At 43.8% G+C, this 13,586-nt stretch overlaps 1 protein-coding gene across 2 annotated transcripts in view; it reads left to right on the top strand.

The window, feature by feature from the left end:
- PPP1R14C (protein phosphatase 1 regulatory inhibitor subunit 14C) overlaps positions 1-6,488 on the top strand; it is an 83,179-nt gene extending 76,691 nt beyond the window's left edge. Inside the window, exons 4-5 of one of the 2 annotated variants that reach the window (XR_004299965.1) lie at positions 2,897-3,597; positions 5,537-6,488. Coding sequence is in view for 1 of the 2 variants with exons in the window: in XM_032407669.1 (XP_032263560.1) it covers positions 2,897-2,971 (75 nt within the window). In the remaining variant the exon portion in view is untranslated. The other variant, XM_032407669.1, reaches the window with a different exon arrangement.
- The last annotated feature ends 7,098 nt before the right edge of the window (positions 6,489-13,586 follow it).

The raw sequence follows: 13,586 nt of genomic DNA, 5'->3' as shown, positions 1-13,586 counted from the left end.
CTCCGGTGGCTTTCCATTGCCTAAAGAATACTCTCTCCGCGGCCATATTTCTGTGGCCAGCAAGGCCCTGGGAGCTGACCCTGGCACCCCCAGCATGGCTCCCCCCCACTCATATTGGCCTTTCTGTGCCAGGAACACCCACTTCCTTGCTTGTTTCTCTGCAGGGCCTTTGCACATGTGCTGTGACCGAGACCCCCAGACTTTCTCCGAGCTGGCCTCTCTTTGTTAATGCAGGTCTTACATCAGATGTCATTTCCTCAAAGGGGCAGCCTTTCTCTGACTCAATTAGTGTCCACAACCCAAGGCTGAGTGATCTGTTTTGGAAGTAAATGAGCTATATTGTTATTTACATAGAGAATTTTTGAGTAATAGGAAAAAGAGCCATCAAAGTATTTTTGATTAGAGATTCTTGAATCTTCTTTGAGAATCATCTGTAATTATTAAAATCCTTCTGTGCAAGTTTCTATATGGGGAATAAGTATTGGTCTTGCTATTTTTTTAACTTAGCGGAGTACCTCATTATGCAAATTTAATGAACACTTTAAAATATGTGTAATGCAGTATATTAACTTATAGACATAAATTAGTTAATGTAAAATTTTAAGAGTTTCATTGATGTTAATTTATTATAAGTACAAGTTATTTATTGAACTTTTTAGTCACTGAGATTAATGCACATCATGATTGATTTTTTGAGATAATTTGAATTTAAATTACCAAATTACTTTTGTCTTGAAGAAGAAAGGTCTGTAGTTTAGAGTATATTATTCCTTATGATGTTTAATCTTTATTTTTATAATGGTCTTTATGAAAAATACAGAAATAGTGCAGAAGGATTACTAGTTATTAACTAAGTGATAGGATTTGTGATTCTTACCTTTGCTTAAAAAAAAAAAAAAGGAGATCTACACTCAAATGCTGGAACTTTCTACAGGAGTCATTTGAGTAGTAGGTTCCAAAACAATGAAACTGAAACTGTATGTTTCACATTATATTGTCAAAACCACATAGCAAGAGGTATAGAAAAAGGAAATGCATTTAACTTTATAAAATGAAAACTGAATATAAGTGAAAATTTGGCATTATTTTATCCTAGAAAATTCTTTAAATTAGATAAAATAGTGTTCAGAAAGTTAAAACAGGGCCTCATTTTATTTCATATGTGTTCCATTCTGCCCAAGGTCAGAAATGGTGGTGATGAAAACGTTTTTGTCCTCTGAAGCCTTTCTGGATATGCTTTCCAAAGAGAATAATTGAAACTGCAGATTTATGCACAGAGATGTTAATTGTGGCATCGTTTCTAATTTTGAAAAGTCTGGAACCAACCACATATCCAATAATGGAGGAGTTAAGCAGATTGTAGAATATCTGTATAATAAAGGATCGTATAACCATTGAAGTTAATTTTTAGGAAGGCTATTTAGTGTTGTGGGAGAAAGCTTCTGACATAATGCTAAGTTAAAGAAAAGGACATATTTATTCAGTGTGATCTTAATTAGGTAAAAATCCATTTTCATAGGAGAAAATACATTAGTGGTTCATTCTGAGGGGTAATTGTTGTTGGTATTTTCTAAGTTGTCTAGAAAAAGCGTATATTACTTTGTAATAGCAAAAACATTACAAAAAAATTGGGGTGGCTAACAAAACACTAAATGTTTAAGCTTATTGTGTTTTGGAGCTGGAGAGTAGTTGTGGGGATCACTTGGCCTGGGAGCTCGTGACCAAGGGCTGTGATGGGCAGGGGAGATTGAGAGTGGTTTCTCAGAAGGCCAAATGGAGAGGAAGATTTCTTAGTGTTTTTGCTCTCGGTAAATTCCTGACATACCCACCGTCTGCCACTTGCTGATCAGAGTCTGGCTGTCCACTTTGTGACAAATATAAAAGAGGAAGGCAAAGTAATTATTATCTAATAAATGTGACTGTTTAGGTAGCAAATATTTTAAAACAGAAGGCAACAATGAAAGATTCCTAATGGTATAACGTGGGGACTATTCTAGATTGTTCTTTAGTCTTTGGGTGTTCATCTATGACTAGGACGTGAAATCATTTTAGTGGATCTCCCTCTGCATTACCCTTTAAATGAAATTAGAATAGAAAATAGAGGGTGTATTCTATATATTAAGTATTCATTCTTTAGATTTTTATTTCAGGTATGTGTTTGAATGTACTGAATGGTAAGTGTAAAATGTGGTTGGCTTTTTTAAAAAACTGATTTGCCGTCAAAAAAAGTCAAAAGACTTTTGAGGTCTAGATCAGTGGTTCTCAGAATGATCCTGGAGCCAGCAGCAGGTATCACCTGGGAACTGGTCAGAGGGGCACATTCTTCGGCCCCACCCCAGAACTTCTGAATCAGAAATTCCTGGGCCCAGCACTCTGTGGTTTCCTAAGTCCCCCTGGTGATTCTGATGAGGACTTATATTTGAGAACCACTGGCCAGGCCTTGCTGTTCCAGGCCTGGTCCAGAGACTAACATGGGCATCACCTCGTGGCCAGTTAGAAATGCAGAATTTCTGGCCCCAACCTGGGCCTACTAAATCAGAATCCCCAAGCTCCCTGGGTGACGTGTATGCTCATATAAAAGGTTTATTAAAGGTTGAGAAGGCTGATCTCAACCGCATGTGCCTTCAGAGGCCATATAGATAATGTCACTGAGTGAAGGCAGCCTATGTTTCTCCCCCAAAGAGAGCAGCAGCGAGAAGGATTGATTGTGATGTGGGGTTTAAGCACCCTTCATTTGTTTAAAAATGTCCTCTATTGAAGCCACTGGGGTTGACACCTCCAACCAAACTCATCAACTCAAGATAACTGTAATTGACCTTAATAACTTCAAGCAGATTTTAATCCCCAACTTTAGTAGAGTGAGCCTGTCATATTAACTTCTTCTGATCTCTTCTAGGAATTTATCCAGGAGCTGCTCTCTCGGATAAGAGGCATGAGGAAACTGAGCCCTCCACAGAAGAAGACTGTATAATTCTGGCACAGGATGGAACTCTCCCAGAGACAAAGAAGGGTCCTGGGATTTGGGCTTCATGAAGACATTTATTAAAGCATAGTTGCCCTTATGAGAAACTTTTTTTTTGGGGGGGGTGTCTATTAGACATTTATTCAAGAGTGTTCCTTTTTTGTTTTGGGAGGTTTTGTTAGTGTAATGTTTTAATAGCAAGAACATCACGACTCTGGTTTCAGCCCAACCAGGGGTTATCAAACCAGGCAGACATGCAGGAATGGGCTGATCCGGGCAGCATTTTCTTTGAGAAATCGCAGGTTTAGGACCTAACTATACAGGGATGATGGTTTTCTTACAACTAGTTTGGTAATACTTTTTCTTAAGTTGTACAATTGTCTCAGATGTCGAATTTCTCGTACATGTATATATCTACACACAACTAAGTTAATATGTAGATGTGAGTTTTATTTCACACTGATGGAATAAACTTGTGGTTGTCCTTTAATTGGAGGTCACAGCACATGGGTTTTCAAGAGGCCACTAGATATTCTTCGTGTCGTGTGACTGCTGCGGACCTTCAGCGTTCACTTTATGCACCAAAGTGAAAGAATTCAGTGTATCCGTTATTTTAATGAGCTACGCCACAAAAAGTTGAGTTGGTCAAGGGCTTAATTCATGGACTTTATATTATTTCATTAATTGGGATGCTTTGCCAGGTCATGTACTTCTTGCCTTGTTCGTGGTATTTTAAAGTTTTATGAACCCTTCATTTGAAGAACTATTTAGATTTCTAGAGAAATGCCCATGCCGAGTGGTGTTTTGCAATGGAAAAAGGAAGCACTGTGTAGCAATTAACTCTCTGCTTTCAACCAAATACTGTGTATTCTTCTCTCTCCATGAAAGCAGGTCAGAAGGAAGTTAGCAAATCACGTATCTTCCTCCTTAGATGTAGATCTGGTCACTTCCGTGCCTGGGCAGCATTAGACCAGAGCGGGTGAACTGAGGGTTGAAGACTGTAGAGGTGAGAAAGCCTCACCTGCTTTCAAGAAAGTCGATACAGGAGCATTGGCCACTTTGGAAGGGTGGCGGAGATTGCATTTCTGGCTCCTCTCTATGGCATGCGCTGAGGATTCTGGCTCTTGGCCCCAATTACGCACCCCGATGTCCTTGCTTGGAGCTAGGCGTGGGGCGCCTGCCCCGTGCCTCCCGGTGATATATCAGCTCCTTGGAGAAGGATCAAAATTCAGACGGATGTGGGCTGGGTAAAAGGTCAGAGTAGAAACTCGTCCTTTCCCCAAGGAGGCCTCCACCGCCTCCGCACAGAAACCCCACCTACTGTAAGGCGTCTCTAGGCGGCCCTGTCAGAGGACAGGAGTCAGACATTTTATATCAAGGGTGCTCTGAACATATTTTATTTTTTAAAAGAACTATGTTTGTGAATTTTATGTATACTGGCAAGCTTTTGAAAATGTATTTAATTTTGTAATGTTTACCAATGATTTATTTACAAGCTATTTACTCAAATAAATGGAGCTGCTTACAACTCTGCTCACACCTTTGCATTGCAAGACATGTTCAAAGGATAATTTTACTTTGTGAGATGTTCCCCAGACAGGGGTACCAAGCCCTTATATCTAGCTTTTCATTTCCCAGATATTTTCAGGTGTTTGATCCTGGTTCTCTCCTGATGAGAGCAGAGTTGCGGGGACACATTCCTGGGCTGGGAAGGAAACCGAGAATGAGCTCTGTGTATTTGGTCCTGCCTGGCCATGTGCTCTTGGGCCTCTCTCCGGCCATGTGCTTTGCATTTAATTAAAACTCCCTTTTACCCATCTGATAGAAATTCTCAAGAAAATTTCAAATTAATCAGATATTCCAATTATGCAAGAATGCCATGCACCCTATAAACACACAAAAATACTGAATTTGCAGGATTTCCATTAGGCCTGACCAGCTCAGGTTATGGGCTGATGAAGCAAGAGGCCCTTTGATCTGGCCACATAACACACTCTCTTCCTTCCCTCACCAAGGGCCTGGCATCACCTGACTCCCCTGAGTGGGACCTCCTCCTTGATTCCCCATCTCTGCCCTCAACACACCCTCAATCACCAGGCTCTTTTTCCTCTGCTAATACCTCTCATATCTATCCCTTGTTAAATCTTGCCTTGATTTTGCAGCCATCTTGGGATTGGCTTCCCCATGTCCAGTCTTGCCTACCTCTTATCTGTTCTCTACCCAGTAGCTGGAATAATCTCTCTGAAAGACAGCTGAGATCACTCCATCCCCTACTTAAAACCCAAACCCCTTAAAAGAAATTAGTCCCTGCTTTTTCCGCCTCATCTTTTGGCCTTCCCCTAACATCCAGTCCTACTGAATAACTAGGGTTTCTGGAACATAGATATTTTCTCCTCTGAGGCTTTGCAAAAACTGTTGCCTCAGCCTGGAATACCCTCACCATGCACAGGCTCTATCTGGAAAGCTGGTCTACAGCCCTTCCTAAGTATGTCCAGAGCTTCTAGCATTTACCCCATCACAGCATGTACCCACCATATTATTACTGTCTATTCACCTGTTTGTCTCTTCTTTTAGACTCTAGGATACTCCAAGATTGGGACCGAGTTCTATAAATCAAGCATCTACTCCTGAGCCTGGCCCATCAAAGGGATCAATACATGTTTGCCAACTGAATAAACATGATAAAGATTCTTCAAGAAAACTCAACTGTTTCCTTTCTGGTGGGGACAGTGGTTCTTAGGCCTGAAGGTGCATTTGTATCACCTAGGAAGTTTTAACACAAGTCCTGGCCAATTTAATCAGAATTTGGAGAAGCAGACCTTAGGCATTTTTTTCACGCTCCCAGACTCAGCACCAGCTGGGCCGTTGGCTCATTCTCACGGAGCCTGGCACACAAGTCTGACCTCACTGACCTCAGCTCACCGTGTGGATGCTGTTACGGCAGGTGGAAGCTGTGGCATTAACACATTGACTATTTGTCATTTTCTCTTCTGCTGGAGAGGAGTTACGGTCCAGCACTAGGGGAATGACTCCAAAGTACCTAACTTCTAGTTCGGTGCTCCACTTGAGCATTGAGACATCTAAGTTTAAACTTGATCCATTTATAACAACTGTAATAATAGTCCCCACTTAGGTATCACTGTGCTGAGTGCTTACCTGCCTGATCTCATTTAATCCTGACATGAATCTTAAGAGGTAGATTGCATTATCCTCATTTTATAGAAGAGAAAATAAACTCAGATGCGGTCCCAGAGCTGATATTCAAACTCAGTGCTGTTGTCTGACTCTAAGCCCCTTGACCATTAGGCTTTCCTGCCCCTCAGAAGGGGTTGCTCTCAGTTCCCCCCACAGGAATGAAAGCCAGGAGCTGCTTTGAAAGTGAGCTGAGCCCCTGAGCTGAGAGGTGGGGCGTGGGAGGCTCTGTGGTTGGAGCGGGTCCTCGGCTCCCTATGGGTTCTCCCTCATTCCTGATAACAGGGGATCCCAGGCTTTGTGCTCCTGCCCGCCCCCCGCCCCCTGCATTTCCAGGCTCTTCTTGCCTTCTCCCCTGACGAAAAGCTCCTGGACTTGGCCTCGGAGCCTCAGCATGGAGTACCTCCTATCAGTTTCCAGAGGAGGCAAAATTGGGAGGAAGAACAGCTTGAGGAAGGTGTTTCTCAATTCCTGTAACACAGAAGATACCTAATTTTCATTTACTACCTAAAATCCCCATAAAAGATGGTGCGCCATGCAGAATCAGTTATCAACAATAGATGCGTACATGATTATGTTGGCTCTTTCCAAGAAGACACAGTGGTTTGGGAACATGAGCTGTTTGGGAGCCCTGGCCACCATGTCCCCAAGGGACACTGACCGAAGGGGCCACCACCGAGAGCAGCCCGTCTGGCCCAGGCGCTTGGCCCACCACTCGGAGAAGCAGGTGGGATAACATCTGGGAGATGTCCCCTTCCTGCTTCATGGCGCAGGCGAGGCTGCCAGAGGGGGCCAGAAATGTGCTCCATGGCTTAGTTATATGGTGGGCCCTGCTGCCGCCCAGCCTGCTGGGATCTGCCACTTTCGGCTAGTCTTCCAGTATTGCTCAGCCGGACTCCCGGGCCCTGAGCCAGCCTTTCATGTGACTAACAGCTTGGGGAAAGGCAGGCCCCACGGCTGATGGACACATCTCTATCCTCACATCATTTTTGCTTCTGAGTCAAAGATCCTGGGGATTCCCTCCACTTCTCAGGAACCTTCTCTGCGAGAGGGAGAGCCTCCTCCCAACCCCATTGTCTCCTCCTTTTCCCCTGTCTTTGGTCACTAGACTCAGGGCCCTCTAATGGCACAAAGGGCCTAAAGAGGCCTGGTGGGAAGTACTTTGGGGTGGGGGGACCCCTGGTCTGCGGTCTAAAAAACCAAAAGAATTCAATGTATTCAGTAACTGGAGCTTTGTGAAAAGCCAGTTTCAAGTTGGACACAGACAGGAATACCAGTAGTCTCCCCCATTGCTTTCCTCTTCTGGAATTTACTTTGAGCCTGCAGAGTTTTTACTAAGAACTAGTGCTATTTCCTTTGGGATTCAGGATATCCCTTACTGTGTGTTTGTAATTTGCCTGTGAAAAATTGGGTGGCTTCTCCTAGTCCACTCCGAGTGAGACCTATCCAGACTTCATGGAGTTTCCTTCCACCCTTTTCGGACACCCTGCCGCAAATGTTTCACTTTCTCAGTGTACTTATGCCATCATGGTGTATCTTGGCTGGGGGTGAATTGTTTTTATAAGACTGGATAGTTCACCCCTTCTCTTGGCTCCGTGGGTGTTCCCACTACAACAGGGCAGATGGGCATTTCAACAGAATACTGACATTAAAGCAACTACCAATCAGATCCTGGAAATCTGGTTTTCTAGTGCTTTCGTTGGATCCATTGGAGAAAGAAGACCAGATTTCTCTGGTACAGTTTTCCTTCATCTTCAGGATTTTCAAGTGACTCTGTGGGATGTCCTTCTTGGGGCTGACCTTGTTCTGGTAGATTCTAGAGGTAGATAGTCCTAGCAAGCATATGAGGGTAAAGAAAATTGCACTTTTAACGTCATGGCTATGTAGACTTGATCTCATTTATATACATATTTTTAATTCAGTGTGATCATTGTTGGGAGACAATTCTACACAGGTCTCTCATGTTTCTGCTGGCTTTAATTAATGTCAGTATTGGAAGATAGAAATACATTTCTCCCTCTAGAGCAAGGAGCAGGCAGGGCCTGAATAATATGAGTAGCACATTATTGCTTGTTGTTTTGAAGTTCCCAAATTCAGCTCCAACAGCAGGTCTGTGACCATCATTTCTCTGTGTATCCCAGTCCGCCCAGTCATTTCTGAAACCAAAAATAGAAAATGAGTTCATGGAATATCTGGTGCTACCAGATTGGTTCCTGTCAGTTCGCAGGATGATTCATAGAAAGTGTAACCCAACACACCCTTCTGGGTCACACGTCGCTTGAGCCTAAGTGATTTACTATTTGGTTTTTCTATTGTTAGTAGCAAGAAATGCTCCCTTGTGGCTGATTGTATTCATAAAAGGGGACATTACTGACAAACCACCTTTCTGGTCATTCATGGATAAGGAGATAAATAAGATAATTTATCTTTAAGAAATATTTTATAGCACTTAGCACAGAGCCTGACTCTTTTTAGCTATAATCCCAATGGGGCGGGGGCGGAGGGGGGGGGCAAAATGTACAATCTATAATGTAGGCTTGCCTTACTTTAACAGAATGTCCCAAAGCCCTAGAGACTTCCCTCTTTCTGAAATTAGTGATGAGTGAGAAGTTGAACAAAACCTCCTAAACTGTTTGGGGAAAAAAAAATGCATAGTAGTTTTGTTTTGTTTTGTTTTGTTTCCTTCTGAATCTTATTTTCTGTTGCAAACAAGTGTGCTGAGAACTCCCTGCCAATATCTTTAAGCTAAGTGTTCCTATAGCTACAGCTCATGTAGACTTCGGGGGTCCTCAAAACTTCTGAAACTTTGCAGGAGAGAGAGAGAGAACAGACAGAGACAGAACCACACACAGAGCAGCAGAGAGAGCCCCAGAAAGGAGAAGGACACAAAGTGGCAGAGAGACACGAACAGTTTGGGGAGGAGAGGGTCTGTGCTATCACTGGGTTCTCAAAATATCCATACTGAGAACTGGTGAAGAACCAGGGCCTGGAACTTTGGAGGTCATAGCCATGCAGGAAGCCAGGGTTGCCAGGAGTCCCAGAAGAGCTGGTGGTAAGGCCAGCCTCCCCTCCTTGGCCTCAGACCTCCCTGAACACATTTCCCAAACTCCTTCCTTCCCACCTCATACTCAGATGTTCTACTTTGCCGAATTCCTTCCATGGATGATAGATTCTCCTGGACGCACTGCCTCAGGAGCAAGTGACGGCCTGCCTGGCAGAGAACACACTGGCTTGTTTAGGAGGTAGATTCCAGGTGCCTTTCCTCTTCTGCCTTCTGTGCTGAGTTCTGCCCAGGGGTTCCCATGATCACGAGCCTCTGGAGTAGATTCATCTCCAACACGCCCAGCTCCACAGTCTGCTTCAACTGCCAACACCGTTGCCCAACCAGCACGTGCTGGCTACAAAAGGGCACCTGCAGAAAGATCTCTCCTCACCCTAACCCCCACTCCCACTCCCAGCTGCCATCTTGTTCAGGTTATCGAACAAACACACTGAGACAGGCATGTGAATACTGGTGTAACAGGGCAGAGCAATGGGTGGGAGAAAAGTCCATACTTTGTCATCTTGTCCCTGGGGGAAAAAAAAAGAGGAAAAGAAGGTAAGAACAAGAGCTTCTTCCTTGACAAACCACTTCTTTTGAGCATTCTTTTGTTGTTTCATAGGTGTTCAAAGAAAGAAGCTATTGTGTTATATTGGGGCTGGGAATTTAAATCCCATAAAATATTTTATACCTTCTAGGAGGAAGGAAGCTCTTAACTGTTTGTTTTGCTCGTGTCTTATCATGGGTCTCATTTAATCCAAAGCACTGGTCCGTGATTTATGATCTTTGTATGGCGGAAATACTAAAGATACTTCTTAATGCCATGACGCACATCAGTTGCATACGTCGTGTGAGCAGCAGAAATGGCCCCTGCCTGAGTACTTGCTCACCCTTCCACCACCTGAGATTCAGATCCACCCATATTGTGGACCAGACAAAGCCATATTTCTAATGAGCTCCAGAGCCTGAAGGCAGAAACCCTGAAAGAGATGGAATTCCCATTTTGTTGCCAACAATAAATATCAAACTTAATGTTCATTCGGTGATGACTGTCCAGAGAAAAACAAGCAGACATGAAGGGGCTTTAAAATCCTAACAAATAATCAATCCAATGTCTCCTGCAGATACTAATTTCATTACTAAAGGGCTCATAATTTTTGTGTTGTCAGTTTTAGTGAAAAGTCCTTGAAGGTTATTCATTGGTCATTGGGAAAGTCAACGTTAATGTCTGCCGTGGATTAGGAAAGGATGTTTTATGACTACCTTTTCAGATGCTTGTATTGAATTGCCTGAGATTGGAAGGTTCATTGGGTTCCACCCAAGGCGCCATAAAAGCTTTTAAATTACCTGCAGTTGTCAGAGCGAATTGTCTCCTCAAGAAGGTGGATGAAGCTGGCCCACTATACTGCATATCAGGTTTTTTAAATAATGCCATGGCTCCCTCTGTCCTCCTCCTAAATGGTGGCCCTGAGGCTAAGCTCTGTGCCCTGGATTTCAAAAGAAAGAATCTTCTGGGAAAAAGCTTAGGTTAGTAGAGTTGGTGGAGTCAGCAGGCACCAGTCGGTGAGCTTTCAGCAGCCACGGGAGGCCTCTTGCCCAACCCTCCTTTGTCTTGAATCCTGCAATCCCCCAACCATGTCAGTGCTGGAGACCCCACGATCAGACACCCATTCTCCCCCAAGTTAACCTGCGCATACCCCTGGTAGGAGCCTTAAACTGTAATCATGTTTGCTTTTGTCCAATTCCTTATTGGGGGGAGGGTCTGGGTGTGTGAGGTTGTTGAGGGCTAAAGGTGGGGAATGGGGACCCCACCAATGGCCATTTGAATGTCATTTGAACTTCAGTTATCTCCTACAGCAACCCTGTGATGTGAGCAGCATAATGTCCCATTTACACTTAGAAGCCAAGCGGAAAGAAGGTCAAACTCTTTGCCAAAAGACTGAGCAGGATAGGCATATAAACTGATACCATACCTTAGGAGGGCAACTTAGAAATATTTATTAAAATATAAAATGTTAATACTTTTTAATTCAATAGTTATACTTTTAAAAATGTACCTAATACTTGTAGAGATATATGTGTAAAGTTTCTTTATTAGTGTTTTTTGGAATAGAGAAAAATGGAAACCAACTCATACCTACCGATAAACATAATGTAGGTTTTCGAAGAAAGATACACCAACATGGTGTTGGTTGCCAAGAGAGAAAAGGAAACAGGGTAGGATTTAATGTAATCCCACTTTTTAAAAACAGTGTATAAAGGGGTGCCTGGGTGGCTCAGTTGTTAAGCATCTGCCTTCGGCTCAGGTCATGATCCCAGGGCCCTGGGATCGAGCCCCGCATCGGGCTCCTTGCTTGGTGGGAAGCCTGCTTCTCCCTCTCCCACTCCCCCTGCTTGTGTTCCCTCTCTTGCTGTCTCTCTCTCTGTCAAATAAATAAATAAAATCTTTTAAAAATTTTAAAAATGAAAACTATATATACATATGATTATATACATTTTAAAAAGTGGAAGAATATTTTGTCATCAATTGTTACCTTGGGGTAAGAATATCTTGGGGTAGGTGTTGGGGAGACCACTTACCATCGATTACATTTCTGTAGTATGAGTATTTTCTTTCTTTTTTTAAAGATTTATTTATTTATTAGAGAGAGAGCGAGAGCATGCAGTGGGGAGGAGCAGAGGGAGAGAGAGTCTTAAGCAGACTCCAAGCTGAGCGTGGAGCCCGACGAGGGGCTTCATCCCACAACCCGTGAGATCATGACCTGAGCTGAAACCAAGAGTCGGATGATTAACCGACTAAGCTGCCCAGGTGCGCCATGTTTGAGTATTTTCTGATGAGACCACATTCACTTTTAGTGAGGAAACAAAGTTTGAATAAGACACGTTTGTGCAAAGTGCCTCACCGAGGGCCTCTGTGAGCCTCACACCTGTGTCCATGGCCAGCCGAGTGTGGTTCGCACGCCTGGCCTGTGTGCTTGGGCCTGGGTGAGTGCACAGAGCGTCTGGAAGGTTCCAACAGGCCCTGGCAGAGAAGGTTTAGCCAGAGGCATTTTCCCTCTGAGAGAAGAGGCTGATGGTCAATTGGAACCCAGTTTCCCGATCCCCAAAGTGTGCCTGTGGGCAATGTGAGAAAACAGGACAAAAATAGCATCCAGCTCCAGCAGGAAGGGTTAGGGCAGACCCTGAGAGTGCAGAGGCTGAAACTATATCCCTAAAGACATGGTGAAGAATTGGGGAGAGGGGGAGGGGTTTATTTTTTTCTCCAGAAAAGCAGTGGTGGCTGGAGCCCGTGCAAGATGGCCCTTCTACTGTTCATCTTGGGTAACTCCATGCAGCGTGCATCCCGCCTCTGCATGCCCTGCCTGTGCAGCTCCCACCACTATGTGCTCGTTGTGCAGAGAAACCCTGTCCCAGCCTAAGCTCTCACTGAGATTCCAAGTGAGATGGTTATGCGGGCTAGGGAAGTAGGGGCCATCCTGTCTTTTGACTCCCATCTTGTGATATAGGCCTCCCCAAACAAAGTATGGGCATCTCTCCATCTTCAAAATAAAAAAATAGCAAAACTCAGCATAGACCGAGGTAGGCCCTGGGTGCTAGATTAAGCAGTCTGTGATTCTGGTTTGTTGATCGGAATATATCGTTCACACAATGCAAATATCGCAGAGAAAGGCCTAGTTCAGGAAAAGACCCAAGGGGCTGTGAGGCAGAAAATGGCAAGGGAGTAGCTGTAGAAACAAGGTCGAATGTTCGTCAGATTGGAAACCTGAGTAGCCGCAAAGATGTGGTGCTATCACCCCCTCACTCAACAGCGTTGGGCTTGGAATCAGGCCTGCACGCTGCTGACTCTCCATGTGATTTTTGGTGCTGCCTTTGGCTCCCGCCCCTTGCTTGCTTGATCTATAAATTAGGAAAGTAACAGGATTAGATTTTACACGTATATCAGCCTGTTACATAAAAAGCGCCTTATTACTATTCTGTAATTAGGAAAACACTGCATGTAGCTACTCAGAATACTTTGCTTGCTCATTTTCAGTTTGAAAAATAATGATCCCTACCCTTAAGACTCTTGCTCTTCCTCCTCTGTTTTCTTTCTTGGTCAGTTCCCGTGGTTCATCTGATTCTGCTAAGCCACAAGTGTGGAAGCCAGAGGAAGGTCAGGGCCGTTGATGGTGCATCATAAGGCATCAAGGTCATATGGAGGAAGTGTCTTTAGAAGTAAGTCTGGAACACCTGAGCTTTTTCAAGCTCTCAAATTCTGTAGTTAGACGCTTAGAGGACCTGAAAGAATTCATCTTTTGGTCATTGTTGTCTGTGGATTAGACTTTCTACTTTTTAATATTGAAATGTATTTGTATTTTTCTCCCTCTTGGGGTCATATTTGGCCAGTGTAGG

The sequence above is a fragment of the Phoca vitulina genome, unplaced genomic scaffold (assembly GCF_004348235.1).
Source record: "Phoca vitulina isolate PV1807 unplaced genomic scaffold, GSC_HSeal_1.0 scaffold9, whole genome shotgun sequence".
Classification (NCBI taxonomy): domain Eukaryota; kingdom Metazoa; phylum Chordata; class Mammalia; order Carnivora; family Phocidae; genus Phoca; species Phoca vitulina.
The sequence above is the reverse complement of the archived record's forward strand: the minus strand, read 5'-3'. Positions and strand labels throughout refer to the sequence as shown.